We start from the raw sequence: 17,974 nt of genomic DNA, 5'->3' as shown, positions 1-17,974 counted from the left end.
CTGAGGGTCATCTTTCGGGGTCATCATAGGTAAGCACTACTATGCCAGGGCATGAGAGGACACTGTAGCTAACAGTACTGTCTCTTATTGCACCTTCCGCTACGAGAAGATGCCCATTGAGGGCAACTCACTCCACCCCTTCTGGTCCAAAAACAATAAGACCGAGGTGGCATCTCATTTAGGAAAAAGCAAACTGCCAGATGGAGCTCCCACCTAGGTACTGACTGTTCTTCAGAGCTACCTAGCTATTTTTTGGAGGCCCTACAGCTGGATTGTGGATTTGTTTGATTTCCTTGCCGGCACCATTATTAAAAGTGGCAACCCGGTCAACACCCTGACATTAATTTTAGAGTTGTGAGTTCCCTTGCTTGACTACACACATTTTTAATGGAAAGAAAAAAAAAACATGCTATATAAGAAGCTAATAGTGAGCAGTGTTGTACTACTGCAAATGATGTATAAAATGTGCAAACAAAAAAGAAAAAAAAATCACATTACTCATTTTGCATAATCCACATGTCAGTCATATGCTCAAAACATACAAGATACGTGCTTTTTTGCTAAAATAATGTTAAATATATAAACCTCCAAACAGGAAACTGAAGCCTCTTAGCAACGACTTTTTCGAATTAAAGACAGGATTCTTGACCTACAAATGAGGGGTACAGGCAGGCATTGACTACCTATTTCTTGCCTCTGCCCTATTTTATGACTAAATGTTTCATCTCATCCTTCTCAAAAATTAATGTCATTGTCATAAACCGCATAAATAAAGGAAAGCATGCAGATTAATATGTCAACTAGCCAGGCAGTGTTTGGCAAATGGCAGGGGGAACTTGTCCTGTCCCTAAACACAAACTAAAAGAAGAAAATATAAAAAAGGGATGAATTACAATACAAAACATAAAAGGGAGGATTAAGAAAAATAAGCAAATCATTTAACACAATGAAAGAAAAGAAATACACATAATATGTTCCTAAACTTGAGGTGGGCTGGCGCCCTGCTCGGGGTTTATTTCTTGCCTTGCACCCTGTGCTGGCTGGGATTGGCTCCAGCAAACCCCCGTGACCCTGTAGTTAGGATATTGCGGGTTGGATAATGAATGGATGGATGTTCCTAAACTACTATGCAGGATACCTAACCCATTCCCCCACAACCTACTATAAACTACAATGTCTTTTGCCACCTCTGGTCTGTCTTCCACCTACCATCGGAGCTCTTAGTTCCAACTGGAAGCTTGCTAAAGTGAGCAGAAGTAGATTCAATCCTCACTAGGTTAGGAATGCCCTCTCGAACAACTGGGGACACCCTCCTAGATCCCTGGTACCATAGCACAATGCTCTTTTCCCTGATCAGCCCACTTTTCCATTATAGAATATGGCACAGTGAGTTTCCCTACTGCTGTGAACTGGACTGACACTGTCAAATGACACTAAAACACTAACTGGTCATAAATAGTCACCTGGGCTTCACAATGCCTTGTACAACCCATGGGTCCATCCTCGTAGAAATCCCAGCCCCAGTTACTTATGTTGTTCTAATATTTAAAGGGTGAGGAAACCCAGCAGAAGCTTTTCCACTGTAATTAAGTTAGAGCCCATAATTGGCATGATGAGGTTCCCTTCTGCTCTCTACTGGGTTGAATCTTTCAAGTGGTACTAAGACACTAACTGGTTATAGTTGTTGTTTAAGGGTTTACTCACACCAGGCACATTTGTTCCATAGCGTACCAAAGCATGATTGCCCCCCACCACCCCAGTCCCTCGCTGGCCTGCACTCGTCATGACTATCTGACTTTGTGTAAAGCCAAAACAAGATCCGAACACGGAGTAACAGCATACATGTCAAAATTATTTTAATTATTTTGCTGTTGTTTTGGAGTCTAAGGTAGGATAATGCTCTACCATCTTACGGATTTATTGAGTATGCAACACAGCGTTTTGCTGTTAATCGTGCTGCACATCCGAGAAGATTTTTATAGTGGCAAATGATGTTAAGGCAGGAATTTGCAGCTTTTCTTGCCAACTACAAATCCCATTCACATGTAAGGCGAGAATAAAAGCCTGTTTTTAACTCAAAATATATTGAAAGAAATGAGAATTGCACTACCTGACTTGTTGCATAGTTGACGTCATGTCTGTTTTCCGTGCTTAGACACATTTAGCAATCACACTGTTCTCGAATGCTATCGAAATGTCCTCAGGCCCACCTTTTCCAAGCGGGCCAGGGCTCGGTACGCTGGGCCCGGCACGGAGCGATCACACTAGTCAAATGAACTAGACTTTGTGGGGTAACATGCGGACAAACGTGCTCAGGCACAGAACGAATTGCCAGTGTGAGTACACTCTAACTCTCTAAATCCAAATTCAGTAGGCCGAAGCCTATCCTGGCAACATCTAGTGCAAGCAGAAACCAAGGCCAGACATGGTATCTACCTACCACAGAGCACACTCATTCAGATTGTGAGGACCCAAGACATTTTGTGCCATTATTTTTATTTCTCCTCCTTTTTATTGTTTTTGATTAATCTCACCAGTGACGTCACCACTGGTACAATTTCAGAGTTCGGTTGCTACAGATGCGGTTTCTTTTTAATGTCATTCACCCATATCACATGGGTTGTGATGTCACAATGCCCGAGTTATTTAAGGCCAAGCCACATGTCTACGCTTCCAAGTGAAGACAGAACTTGTTGGCAAGACAGGGCTAGACACCGTATGGTTGTTTTGGTTTGTTACCAGACCTTATGTAATTGTTATCCTCCCTTAATTTGCTTACTGTTCTACCTGAAGTGTAATGACCACTGCTCATCAGACTACTCTTCAGAATTACTCTTAATTAACATCTTGCCAATCTCCTAAATTTGTATTCTACTTTGAGTGATCACTTCCCAGGCAATTGTACAAACATAAGTGGAGGTGCTATGCTAAATGTGGCTAAATGTGTAGATAGCCCAGCTGCCATAGCAACATAAGAACATAAGAAATATAATAATCCAGACACTTCTTAAGGGTGTTATAGTTTCTGCTTCAACAAAATGTCTTGGTAGTCTGTTCGGATGTCCTTAACTTTTTGTGTAAAGTTTGTGGCTTCAGTCTTAAATTCACTTTCCCTTAATTTCTACTGATGTCCTTGAATATGTGGTTCATCATTAATTTGAAAGAACTCAGCTGGATCTTCTGCATCAGTGAGAATTTTGAAGACATGGATTATGTCCCCACATAGACTCCTTTGCTTGAGACTAAAGAGGTTTAATTCTCTGTGTCTGTCAGAGTAGGACATGCTCTTAAGTCTCCTCTGTGCAGCTTCATGTGCTGCTATGTCTTTCTTCTACTGTGGCGACCAGAAATGCACACAGTACTGCAGATGGACATTATATAGTCTGAGCATAACAACCCTTGATTTATGTTCAACAGCTTTTAAGATATAACCTTTTATTTGCCTCTTTAATCACCTCTGCAGATAGTTTTGATCATAATAGTGGGTCAATAGAAACATCTAAATCGTTTTCAGAGGTTGCTTCCTGTAGAACAATGTCTCCAATCTTGTATGTATAATTGAGATTTTTACATTAAATTGCATTTTCCAAGTTCTGAAGCTTGTCCAAGCTTTTTCAGTTATTTTTGCTTCCTCCTCAGTGCCTGCCATTCCTCCAATTTTAGCATTATCTATAAATTTCAAGTTTACTAATAATACCAAAATCTATGTCATTAATGTAAATTTGAATACGTTGATCCAACTGATGATCAGACTCCACATGAAGTATTCAGCTCTAATCTGTACTCTTTGTCTTCTGTTGGGTTAACCAACTTGAGATCCCGCTTTGTAGGCTGAACCCACTGATCAATCAAAATGATAAAAAATAAACAGAAACTAAAACAATGGCACATAATCACTTAAATGCTGATGCGCATGACCATAAAAACTAATTATGATTCTCCAATTAAGCTAACCAGCATTGTGTAGATGTCAGGCCAACCCAGAGTGTGCAAAGCAACAGTTTGCTCAGACTAGGGAAGAATGTGTTCACTCCACTTAGATAGCAGCTAAGCAGGGATTTGAACTCCATTCACTCAACCTGTGAAGAAGCTGTTCATTAGTACTTTTTTAAACAACAAACAAAAAAAAGGCCATACTGATGACCAGTTTATCTAGGAATCAAAATAAAATTATTAACAATCTATACTTCCAACTTTAATTAACATTTAAAGCCAATCACAGAATGTCTATTTTTCGTCACATTAAAATTCAATATGCGGTGGTGGATTTTCATTCAATTTTTTAAAAAATACCCTGCGATAGACTGGTGTCTTGCCACCCTTTAAAGGAGTTAGCTAGTTTTTAAAAAGAATGAATGAAAATGAGAAAACTTAAAACGTATTAGTTTGGCTTAACTGGTGTCGCCTCTAGGACTGATTCCAATTATGTATACGGTACTGTGTGAATAGGCTGTGCCTCTATACAATAACTAAGCAGCACAAAATGGATGAATATATGGGTAACAATTTACAGAACAGATGACATTCGACATACTTATCCACTCAATTAATCTCAACTCTTTTTATTTTTTGTTTCGCTTAAAAGAAGGCACCACAGAGGAAGTTATGATTTTTCCTAAAGAAAAAACACTTCCTTCAGGATCCACTCTAAATGCTTGCTGTGTGCATAAAGAGAACGCAACTGCAGCAATCATGTTTAACAGCACGCCATATCCACTTATAAACATCAGCAGCACAGCAAAAGCCATCACAGTGAAGAAACTCCCAATGGTTCCTTATGGTTCTTTTAACATTGATTGTACCGTGTCCAGTCCTGAAGAAGATCCAGTACATCAAGGAAGACATTTTTTCATAATATGTGAGTATCACTGCATAATTTTTTGACTGGATAGGCTTTGGTGAAATCTGTTTTTGTGTTTGAAAAGGCACCTTAAATTAATCTGATTAGGACATACATTTTACCCAACTCATAAGCAATAAAAATAAAGAAAAAATGCTTACCTGCCAGCTCTTTTGGGTCAGTTTTGACCCACCATTAACTTTAATGACTTTCCCACTGCATTTAGGGTAGTTTTTGTTTATAACCCATAAAATATTGTAAATGTGTGCATAGAAATGTAAACTTTTATATTAAAGTTCCCTATAGTTATATTTCAGCTAGGATTTTTTTCATTGGCTGGGAATTAAATTCTTGTTTTATGTTTCTTTTATTATTATTAATTTTTTAGTCTTTAGTTAATATGACAGTTACTTTTGTTATTTTGTTAGTTTTTTCCTTATACCTATGCAGTGGAACCTCGGTTTGCGAGCATAATTCGTTCCGGAAACATGCTCGCAGTCCAAAGCACTCGTATGTCAAAGTGAATTTCCCCATAAGAAATAATGGAAACTCCGATGATTCATTCCACAACCATTCCACACACACACAGTCACAATGCAGTAGTGAACAGTATACGCTCTGTGGAGCCAACCCAGACACAGACAGGCAATGTTGTTAATCACCACCACACATTTATTTACAATAATATTTACAATTATTAAGTCACACAGACTCAGTCCGTGCACAAATACCCCAGCACACAGTCCTGGCCACACAAATGCCTTCTCTTCGGGCCGCGGCCCCTTTTATAATCACCCGGATGTGCTCCAGGTGGGTTCCGGCAATCACCCGCCGACACACCCCCGTGTGGCGGAAGTGCCGGCTGCATCCCTGGAAGCACTCCGGGTGTCCCTTCTCTTCTTCCCCCAGCACTTCCTGTTGTGGCAGAAGTGCTGAGGTTCAGGGCTCCCAAGGCACGGGAACGCCCCCTGGCGGTGACCACGAACCCCTACAGGGTGAAGCTTCAAAGCTCTGTGCCCGTGGCCCCCAAAGCAACCAGGATGGCGGCCCCCATGTGATCCAGGGCGCACGTAGACCCTCCTCCGGTCCCTCAGGGTCATTGCCCCTCGCATCCCTGACAGCTCGTACGGATATTGACTATATGAGTGAGGCACGCAGACTCAAACGGAGAATAGGAGACGATTGCCCACGAAAGAGAGAGATAGAGAATTAGAGAGACACACATACACACACATGCGAGAGAGAGACAGACAGACACACACACACACACACACACACACAAACACAAACACACACACGCATGCGTGAGAGAGAGACACAGAGACACAGAGACACACACACACACACACACAAACACGCACGCGTGAGAGAGAGAGAGAGAGAGAAGAACCATCAGCTCAGTTGTGATCACATGATGCTAAGCAGACAAAGCATATCTATATTACTCGTATTGCAAGACATCGCTCGTTTATCAAGTCAAAATTTAGTAAAAATTTTTGCTCGTCTTGCAAAACACTCGTAAACCAAGTTACTCGCAAATCGAGGTTCCACTGTGTTATGTTCGTTGTATTTTGTGGGTGGTCCCCTGAGATGTGGGGCCACTTGTCCATCACTGCAAGGGACTGCCCTCAGCCCTATAAAGTCAGGGACAATTCTCAGTCCCTCGTGGTGCATTCAAATGCATTTGGAAGTTGGTAAGTATTTCTTGTGATTATTTCTGTGCTTTTTCCTTCTGTGATTTATTGGATTTTTGACCTTTGTTGCTCTATTTCTGTCCACTTTTTGGATTTCATATTGGGACTTTTTTGGCCTTGGATTGCCTTTGTTGGCAATTCATTTTTATGCTCCACTGAGATTCATGTTATTACATAGCAGTTTTAAAAAGAATAAATCTTTTACTTTATAAATATCCTGTGTTTGTCCTTATTACTAGCCAGTGTCTGACTGTAATATTCCCCTCGAGTGGGCATTTTGAATATTTTGAGACTCTTTTGTGATTTTGGACTCTCTAGTTCACAACACCTACCTTTAGAAAAAGCAAAACAAAGTTTCCAAATATCAACTTTAACAGCTGTTACACATTTTGAACATTGTCATTTCTTTTGGGTCAATTTTGACCTATGATACATTTGCAGATTTTACTCTCTATTTAGTATATTTTGTTTGGTTATAATCTGTTGTGTAGCCAAGAGGAAGAGAAAATGTTTAGACTAATGGAGGTGATCGAGATGTTAAAAATACAAGCCAAGGGGCTAAAACTGAACAATCTTTAGTCCATTCTAAACACTAAACCAAAATTCAAAGTCCATTCAGGAAAAAGTGTCTAAGGCACTAACAATGGCAGTCAAAAGGCAAATTCTTTAGGAATATCTACAAATTTGGATCACTGAGAAGTGTATGGTGCACCTCTGAGGGTTGTTGCATAGTAATGCTATAACAAGTGACACTCAAAAGAGCAACACCCAAAAAACGAAGATGGTGTGAGAAAACGACACAACCCCAGAAACACATTTTTATACAAAGTGTAATGAACAGAGTTCAAGGAGACACAATAATAATTTAAAATGAAACTGTCATGAATTGAGTTGTTTAAAATATTTTATGGGCTTTTGGGTATTAAAAGATATATCCTTACACTTATTTTAGGGGGTTTTCAAGGCAAGGAATCGAATTCTAAGGTTGGTTCGTTGAATTGTTGCCTATTTTTTGTGTTTTGAATTATTTTGCACTATCAACACCACCATTTTGGTTGTTTACAGAGGGCACTATTTGTTTCTTCCTTCGTTACGTCAGGACCCACATTGTTAGTAGTGTTTTCTCGAAGGTTGTGACCTCTTGATTACAACACAATGGCTTAAACGGCCACCATTCTGAGCACTTCCTTATCCGAATTTGCAGATACAAAAACTTTTTTTTGTTAAACTTATTTTTTTCTTTAAATGGATTACTCAATAGTTTTTTTGTGGGGACTGATCTTTCTCTTGCTATTTTTTGACTTTGATTTTTGAATCTCATTTCTATTCTGATGCTTAATTTCTTGATCTTTCAGTTTCAGCCCTTTCTGCCTTCTAACTATGTCATATCTCCTGATCTAAGTCAAAAAATATTCTTCCTATTCTTACTTGCAAAACACGATAATCCATAAAACCCTACAAAATGTCATCTATTTTCAGACTTAGGATCATTGGTACTACAGGTTAAGATGGTCAGTCAATATAAAATAGGCTTGGGGTGTAAAATCTAAATCTGACGGGTGTTGAAATCAGGGCAAAAAAAGACCCGTAAGACACAGCATTGAGTGAGCGTTTGAAGATATTGTGTCGGTTAAGCACAGGAAGTTTCCTCCAAAACACATATCAAGAAAAATTAAAATGACAAGGTATTTTACTTTTCAATCAACAACCATTAATCTACTAAACTTTAAACTGCCTATCAAATTTGTTTTACTTTGCTATGAAATTTAGCAAAGATTTAATCACCGCTTCAGATTTGTTTTCTAAATTTTATTTTAATGTTTTTTTCTTTGTCGTTGTCAATTACTTATGTAGCCACTTAATGATAGGCAAGCAGATATGAATAGATAATATTCTAACAACTATTCTTTGCTGAAATTGTAATTTATTTTGGTATTTCATTTCTGTCAATGATCTTTTGTAAAACAGTAACATTTTTAAATATAGTTCTGAGCCTAGTGTGTTAAATTTCCTTCTTTCCTTCTTTATATCAATTTTCTCTTAATTTTAAAAGTTAATTTTCTTATTAACAGATGAATCTCCAATTAATTGTAAAGGTCCTCCTTTAATGTATCACGATTTTGGCTACTTCGACTGCAACATTAACCATAAGAAATTAGGTTTAGAAGATGGATGGATGAACATCCACATCTGGAGAGATATATTACATTTGTTTGAAATTCCCATTTACTCGTCCTTCATTTTTTGTTCACTTTTCTATAACAGGGTCTATTCAACTTGAGTTACATATAAAATGTATACTCTTAAACAGTCCATGACCAAGCACAAATAGCAGAATTAGAAAATGGTTGGATTAGCTGGTGAATGACTTGAACCAGTCAACAGCATCACCCAAGACATGAAAGTTTCCAAATTGTCCCAAGGCAAACTGAGTTTGTCCGCCTTACCAAACAGGCAGCTATGCTTATACTAAGTCACTAAAGCAGATCAATCAAACCACACTTGCAATTATATGACAGCTTCATCTATGGAGAGAAACAATCCTTTCAGGTTCTTAATTTCTCCTCTTATAAACTGATTGCCATTATGAACAATGCAGCACATATTCTCCCTGACACACTAAAACTGAGGACTTTCAGCCAACAAATCATTCAGCAGAAGTGTGTCAAGAAACACTACTGGGACTCCATTATACCAAATGCGTCATTGTGACTGTGACAGCCAAGTCAGATGTTTTCTTTCTTTTTAATTTTCTTCCTTTTTAGTCTTTCTTTTGGGCGACACGGTGGCGCAGTGGTAGCGCTGTTGCTTTGCTGGGTCCTCCCTGCGTGGAGTTTGCATGTTGTCTGTGTGGGTTTCCTCCGGGCACTCTGGTTTCCTCCCACAGTCCAAACACATGCAGGTTAGGTGGATTGGCGATTCTAAATTGGCCCTAGTAGGGGCTTGGTGTTTGTGTGTATCCTGCGGTGGGTTGGCACCCTGCCTGGGATTGGTTCCTGCCCTGGATTGGCTCCAGCGGACCCCTGTGTTTGGATTCAGCGGGTTGGAAAATGGATGGATGGATAGTGTTCAGACCACAGTATGTGTTTGTATATTCATTTATCTATTTATTTATTTAAAGAGCTTCTATAGAAAGCCAAATTTCCCTCAGGGAACAAATAATGTTAACCCACCCATTCATCCTTCTTCTCAGCCCACTTATTCCAGTTCAGCATTGTAGTGAGCCAGAACCTTCCTGGACACACATGGGTAAGGTTGTGATCCATCTTCAATTATTTGAACAAAGTGGATATTATATGGTATGGACAAACATTAAGCTTTAAGCTTAGAACAGTACATTGTCCATTTTAGCTGAGCTATGCTCCATATGACCACTAGTTACTTATCAACAGAACACCACAGAGCTAGATGTGCACCATTTTAGATGGGCTTTACTTTTATTTTGTAAGCAGATTGGTTCGCTTACATAGTTGTTCCCATTTTAGTTTTTTATAGTGTAAACATTGGGAACAGTGACCCTAATGTTTGTGTTATGCCCTGTGTTACTGTCTAACTGCCCCAATATTGGTCATTGCAGATCCTGCAGAAACTCCTAGGAATTTAACCTGTGAAACTCAAGACCTGCAGAAGGTAACGTGTTCATGGAACACTGGACAGTTTACAAAAATGCCACCTGCTGTGCAAACAAAATATTGCATGTCCTTGTCTGGGTGAGTGTTGCCTTATGTTTTACACTTTTATTGCAAGTGTATCGTGGGTGTTTCAAGTAGAAGTCTTATGTCTCATTTTCAGTAAGATCAAAAACAGTCCATTGTTCTCTAAGTGTTGACGCACACAATACCTGATCATCTCTGCTGCTTACGTGAATTCATAATCTATTTCAAATCTATCTAAGTGGTACCTCTTAGGGAAGCTGAGTCAATTGGTAAGTTTCAGACAATATGCCATCTCCAGTTTGTATATAAACACCTATAGCTAAACTGTAAAAGACATTCAGAGTTATACAACTTAAATTACTTTCCAACAATTTTTTCACCACATTAAAAGGAATAATGTACCCAAAAGTGATATTATTTTACATGTTACTTATCCCGTGTACTTTTGTAATGGTGGGCGAGAAAAAAATTCTCATGCTTTCATTCAGAATGGAGAGAAAAAAGTTTATGACATAATACAGGGTGGTCCAGATCTAATTATGCAGATCCAGATCGTCACGGTTACTTTGATTTATGCGGGGACGATTCCAGTTCAGCGCGAAGACGATTCTTCATGTCGTCAGTTCGCACACTTCTAGATGGTCCGGGATTTTTCGGGTGATTTTCTATGTAATAAACTTAATAAGTTATAGCGTAATGAAAATTGCATAATTAGATCTGGACCACCCTATAGAAGCCAATAGTGACCAGTGCTGTACAACTGCAAACAATGTGACAAAACTTGAAAAATGTCCATGGAAACAAGAAGAAATGAGGCGGAGTGGTGGCTAAGGATCTGCACTGGCAATCGGAAGGTTTCTGGTTCGAATCCCGTAAATGCCATTAGGGGACTCTGCTCTGTTGGGCCCTTGAGCAAGGCCCTTAACCTGCAATTGCTGAGCGCTTTGAGTAGTGAGAAAAGCGCTATATAAATGCAAAGAATTTATTTATTTAATTTAAAAGAAAAAATCTTACATTACACGTGTCGCTTGTCACATGTCAGTTATCCAGTCAAATGCTCAAAATGTGTAAAATACCTTCTTATTTGCTAAGATGTTGTTAAATAGTTACTGTTGAAATAATCAGCAGACGTCATTAACTGGAAAGCAAAGCCTTATGGGAATGACTTTTTGAATTGAAGACACAACTCTTGGCCAACAAGTGAAGGGGACTGGTGGGTCTTCAATTTAAAAAAAAAAGAAGCCTCCCATGAGGCTTAGCAAAAAAGAAGGCATTCAGCTGGGTGACTGATATGTGGATTATGAAACACGAGTAACGTAAGATTTATTATTTTCTTTCTTCCATGGAAGTATTTCAAGTCATGTCAAGTTACTTTATTGTCACCTTGTTTGAGGTTGTATAGCTTTGGTCACTATTGACTTCTATTATGTCATAAATCCTTTTCTCCTTATTTTGCATCAAACCATGAGACTGAAAAAATTTCTCTTCCACAACTATAAATGACATGGGTTAAGTAACATGTAAAATAATATGATTTTTGGGAGGAATGTTTATTTATGTAATTAAAACATTCAGTATTGTATTCACTTCTAGGTGGTTTCAGTCATCATTCTTATGATGAAATTATATGAACTGCAATGCTCAATTGAGAAATGGCCTAAATAATGTATCTATGATTTAAAGGAAAGGAATGGAAAAGTGCTTTAAGGAGAACAATGGGGTCTTCGAAGTCACTCCTGGTCAGATGGTGTACAACGTTACAGTGAAAGCAATAAACCCGCTAGGAGAAGTGGAAGCTCATCTTTCTTTCAACATACTTGAAAGAGGTAGTATGAATGGTTTTCTCTTGTAGTTTTTATGAAAGTTGTAAAATTCTGTTCATTTTATAGTGCAAACCTTTGCCTATCTGGGATGATGTCTCTTATTTTGATATTTAGTTTATAAGCACAAAACAACTGCTTGCAATTCGAACCCAAAACTGAACCTCTTTTTCCACATAATCATTTACCCTTGCATTTTAACTTAGAGCCTTCATAAACGACTGTCCATGCTGATGGTAATGGGCACAAAACATGACCACACTGCAGCACCAACACAAAGCACCACACACACTCGGGCACACCAGCCATTATAACCGCCAGTCAGTCAGCTGTAGAAGGAACACCCACCAAAATGGAATTTTTCCAGGTGAGGCCCTCAGAGTCACCATTAGTGATGAGTGAACGGATTCATGTGAAATGCAGTTTGCCGTGAAACTTTGTGGTTTACTTAGCAAAATAAATTGTGTTTCGCTTCAAGTAAAATCGGTGCCATTCATTCAAGAAGAAAGGGGTTTATTTCCTGTGTGGAAACATTTTCATGTATTTATTGCAGTGTGTCTGCCTGTCATTAAAATAAAGATTTCCAGTTTTAAAAAAAAAAATCACCGGAGGTGTACATATCCTCAACATAGGATAAGCCGGTTGTGAGTAGTGAAGTTTCCCTGAGGATGTGCATTTCAGTGTTTTTATTTCCTGCGGAAAATATGTCACATTTAAAAAGAAAAATACACTTCTCTGCAGTAATATGATCGAGAGGCATAAATAGAATTTATTTACAAATGTGGTACACACTACATGCAAAACCACTACAGATAAGCAATATAAGGAAGAAATATGTCTTGTTTTCCATCCAAAAGCCCTTAAAACTGCCAAACAAGCCCTCTTTTTAGTGAGCATTGCAATTGAGAAATCACTTCCTGAAACTGCATGGGAATCAAAAATTACCTGCTTCGCTCATCACAAGTCACCATCTTATTCAGGGAGTCACAATCTACACACACTTCCCATTGCTGTAGGTATAGACATCACATCACTGAAACCCTGTAACAGAAAAATTGAAAGTAGAGAAAAACCTTATACTGATAGAGGAATCCAGAAATGAAGCACAAATAGATTATTTTACTAGCTTAAAAGTAGGCCTTCTATGTATATCCATGAGGAACCGCAAGACTACCTCGCTTTGTCATGTCTGATTGGTAATAACATGGACTCACAGACAACCCCATCCAATACGGAGCTGATTTGGAATTGCTACTGATGAAGAGAAATCGTCGGAGCAAAAGACTCACCAAAAAGTTTTCACCTGGAATGAAGGTTCTAGGACAGCGTTTCCCAACTCTTAAGTATTTGCGACCCGAGTTTTCATAACGGTTTTAATCGTGCCCCCCTAACGTTTTTTTGAAAGGAGCCCACTAATACCAATTTGTTCTTTTTTAATTAATGATATATCGTAGATGCATACATTATTTTATTATACGTGCTTAACTTTTGTCGACATTTATCTAACTCTATATTAATTTTTCTAGTATCAGAATGTAGTTTAAGTTAATTTGTTTTGGTTTCAATAGATGTATCTATAGTAATAAAAGGCAAAGCCCTCACTCACTCACTCACTCACTCACTCACTCACTCACTCACTCACTGACTCACCACTAATTCTCCAACTTCCCATGTAGGTAGAAGGCTGAAATTTGGCAGGCTCATTCCTTACAGCTTACTTACAAAAGTTGGGCAGGTTTCATTTCGAAATTCTACGCCTAATGGTCATAACTGGAAGGTATTTTCCTCCATTAACTGTAATGGAGTTGAGCTGGAATGACGTGGGGGGGTGGAGTTTCGTGTGACATCATCACGCCTCTCACGTAATCACGTGAACTGACTGTCAACGCAGTGCGTAGAAAACCAGGAAGACCTCCAAAAAGCGCTTAAGAAAACATGCATTATATAATTGAGAAGGCAGCGAAACAATAAGAAGCGAGCGAGTGACATATACAACCATATTCATGACTGCTGCTACCTCGGAAAGAAAGCAAGGTGTAAACCTAAACTTTAAATTAAGTTAATAGACAGGCTACCGCTGGCGTTTCACATGCCCACAGGTAATGCGGGATACAAGTTTAATGAGAGGACGCAGGATATAAACGAGAGTTTTGATCACTTTGTAACTAAGTTAAAATTGTAGGTGAAGGGTGTGCTTATGCAAATTCCGAGACTGTGTTTGTGGGGGGATTGACAGTTAAGGCGGGTGGGGGAGTCACGTCATCATCTCCCCTCCCATTCATCTCATTTAGCTCTGAGCTGAGCTCTGCAGCTAACGCCGTCTTCCGAAGCAACACGTCAGACTGCCACCAAATACTCACAGAAAAATCCACAAGTTAATACACACGCTGTCTCTATAGAGTTTCTACACACTGAATCCTCCAGGCACTACTTACAAAAGGTTACATTGACAATCGTGTTACGTTATTTTTAAAATCTTTCCTTTTCTTAGCACAAGCACAGCTGAGAAGCTTCGATGCATGTGCTCCATAACACGTTAAAAAATAATGCATTTAATCACACTTTGCATTACAAGCAAAGGGGAGCTTTTATCATCGCATGATTTCCTGGTACACCGATTAGATTGATCAGCGCATCCCGATTCATTTTATCCTCGCACCACCTTGTTTGAGAAGAAGTATGAAAAAATATGAGGTTAACACAGAAAAACATCACCAATTCAAGCTTTATGAATAATCGATTCGCCATCAATAATTGTTTTGGTAAAGCCATCCTCCTTCCATTTTATAATTTTTCCGCCACTAGCCGTGATTAAATGAACGGTAAATAAAGTAAGAGCAAAGCGAGGGTGACTTATTTAGGCAGGCATATATATGACAGCAACACTCATGACAATGTCAATCATGTTACATTATTATTAAAATGTTTCCTTTTCTTTTCATTACTTTAACACACTACTTCTCCGCCAGGCGGGTATTTTGCTATATATATAATATATGAATGACCTCCAAAGAGCGCTGAGACTTTTGATATCATGAACGTGTCTGCAAAAACTGTGGTCTCCTGCCCTGCAAAAGTCGAGCAGCCAGCGCGTGCATAGCTGTGCCGGCCTTTGAGACGCTGACTGCGCTTCTGCCTTAAGTCAAAGTGAGCACTTTTAATTTTTTTCATCCTCCCCCTGCCCTATAGCCCAGACAAGTGCAAACACGGGACCCCTTTTCTACACCACGGCAAAATAATATTAAGGCGATTCACACTTTCTTTTGCACGTATACGATTATGAGGTTCTCACCCCGGATTATGAAGACACGCACACGAGTAGAGGACTGACAGTGCCATCACAGCCGATTAATGGCGGGGACGTCTCACCAGTCTACACAAGACCCACCGCGACTGTCCTCAAAAGGCGATCATAACGTCAGCGAACACATCTCTCTATACTATATAAAAGAAAAAGGCAACTATCCTTTCTTTACACCTTTTTTCCTTTTATCCCAAACCAAAGCCTTTCTCGCTTAACACTGCAGAGGACACAAAACTAATTTTCTTTAAATGCCGGTAAGGCACATTACCAGAGGCACAAATTTGAACGCTCACATAGAAAATGTAATTTCTATACCACAGCCGTCGTGTAGCGCCTTTCAAAAGGGATCTACTACCGAGAGATGATCCATATATATTTTAGCTGCTGTTAGTTACTTACCTGTTGTGTTACACAGTCTTTAAAATGTAGTTTACCCAAAATCACTCCAGTAGGGCTCAATGTACCTGTACATCTTAAAACGTTAATGTTTTACTGTTTAATAACTTATAGAGTTATATATATATACACACACACACACACACACACACACACATACATACATACGTACGTACGTACATACATACACACACACATATATATAATTTGTGTGTGTGTATGTATGTATGTGTGTGTATATATGATGTAGATAGGTATGTATATAATATATATATATGCGTGTATATGTAGATATGTATATAGATATGTAGATATGAAGATATGTATGTGTATATATATATATATATACTAGCAAAATACCAAGCTTACATGAGAAGTAGTGTGTTAAAGAAGCAATGAAAAAGAAAAGGAAACATTTTGAAAATAAAATAACATGATTGTCAATGTTATTGTTTTGTCACTGTTGTGAGTGATGAGTGTTGTTGTCATATATATATATATATAAATATAAATATATATATATATATTTACACACACACACAAACATATATATATACATATCTATACATATACATACACACATACATACACACACATATATACACACAAATACATATATATATATATACATACACACACATATATAAACATATATATACATATACATACATATCTACATATATACACACACAGCTATTTCAGATCAGTGCAATACGCTGTTTGTTAAAACGGATGACACCCGCTCTTACGTGCAAGTCTGCGTGGATATTATGAACTATCGATTTGTTCAAGTTCTATTTAAATTTTAAATAGAAGGAATTTTTATTTAGTCGACAGAAATATCTTTGGTAGGAATGGTAAAACAGACAGGAATATTATTCCTGAATAAATCAACTCAAACCTTAAACAACTTATAATATTTTGCTCTCCATAAAAATATATCCTGTCTAAATTATACAAGTTAGAAATAAAGTAAACGTTAAAAGAACAAACATTCAAATTTCTTTACTCTTATGTAATTTTATATAAAAATAAACTTAGATTTTAAATATCCCAAAAGATTTTGCTCTCCATAAAAATATATCCTGTCAAAATTATACAAATTCAAATATGAACATGCTGCATAACAAAACCTGGAAATATAAATAAAATGTGTTCCTTTCAGCAATAACAAATCAAATCATTCAGTTGTCTTTGCTCATATGTCATTTTAGAGCTGGACGCCTGGCATCTCTTTTTGGCAACAAGTTCGTTTCTGTTTGGTGTGAGGTTCTGTGTTGTGGAGATTCTCAGGATGGATTGCAGGTGCTCATCAGTGAGGCGACTCCTGTGTGCTGTTTTGTTAGTCTTTATCACTGAGAAGAGCTTCTCACACAGATATGTGCTACCAAACATGCACAAGGTTCGAGCCGCATGTAGACGGACTTTTTTTGTTCTTCAAAGTCACCAAAGCGCCGTGCAAACTCAGTGCAGCGCCAGTTTATCAGCAAAGTGCGTATTTGGGAACACCGTAGTGACGACTTGGTTTAACATTACTTGGTAATAGGGAAAGTGGGGCAAATGGTTGTGTCTCCCATAAAAGCAGCTCAATTGAAATCACTTTGTGATTGTGCACGGTAAAACGTCCGCTGAAGTGTCAGATTCTTATTTAATTCTTCTGCTTTCTGTATCTTCTGCATTGCATTCAGGTCTTTCAGGTTACCCTGATGTTTTGTTTTATAGTGCCTCTTAGATTAAATTCTGTAATTACAGCCACATTAGCTCCACAAATGAGACACACGGGTTCAGTAAACATATACTCAGCCTCCCATCGGTTTTAAAGGCTCTATTTTCAGAATCAACTTTTCTCTTCAGCATCGTGTGAGCTAGCTTCGCAATAACTTGCAGCATCTTAAGGTAGACTTGATTAACGCGTAACTGTTCGGCAAGGCAGCTGAAGCGCTGCATTATGGGATCTGTAGTTTATTGTGTTACCAGCGCTTCATATACCCGGCTTTAATAACAATAATACAGTATATAAAATGATCTCGGGCGGATATAATTACGCCGGGCGGATGTGGCCCGGCCCTTGAGTTTGACACATATGGACTAAATAGAACTTGAAAAGATATATTTTTTCAAATGTGATCGCGCAATTCAGATAGAGTTGACGCGACTACAGCCTGCATGCCTCAATAAGTCATCCTCCCTCGCTCTTACTTTTTTACCGTTCATCTAATGAATACACTGAGTATGGCTTTACCAAAACAATCACTGATGGCAAA

The 17,974-nt window shown here is 38.5% G+C and overlaps 1 protein-coding gene across 3 annotated transcripts in view; it reads left to right on the top strand.

Annotated features, from left to right (window-relative positions):
• osmr (oncostatin M receptor) overlaps window positions 1-17,974 on the top strand; it is a 94,333-nt gene that overhangs the window by 33,596 nt on the left and 42,763 nt on the right. For 2 of the 3 annotated variants that reach the window (XM_039750642.1, XM_039750644.1), the window contains exons 5-7: window positions 4,586-4,858; window positions 10,112-10,244; window positions 11,874-12,016. In XM_039750642.1, the coding sequence (XP_039606576.1) occupies window positions 4,586-4,858; window positions 10,112-10,244; window positions 11,874-12,016 (549 nt within the window). The remainder of the gene's footprint in view (window positions 1-4,585; window positions 4,859-10,111; window positions 10,245-11,873; window positions 12,017-17,974) is intronic. The other variant, XM_039750643.1, reaches the window with a different exon arrangement.

The sequence above is a fragment of the Polypterus senegalus genome, chromosome 4, assembly GCF_016835505.1.
Source record: "Polypterus senegalus isolate Bchr_013 chromosome 4, ASM1683550v1, whole genome shotgun sequence".
NCBI lineage: Eukaryota > Metazoa > Chordata > Cladistia > Polypteriformes > Polypteridae > Polypterus > Polypterus senegalus.
The sequence above is the reverse complement of the archived record's forward strand: the minus strand, read 5'-3'. Positions and strand labels throughout refer to the sequence as shown.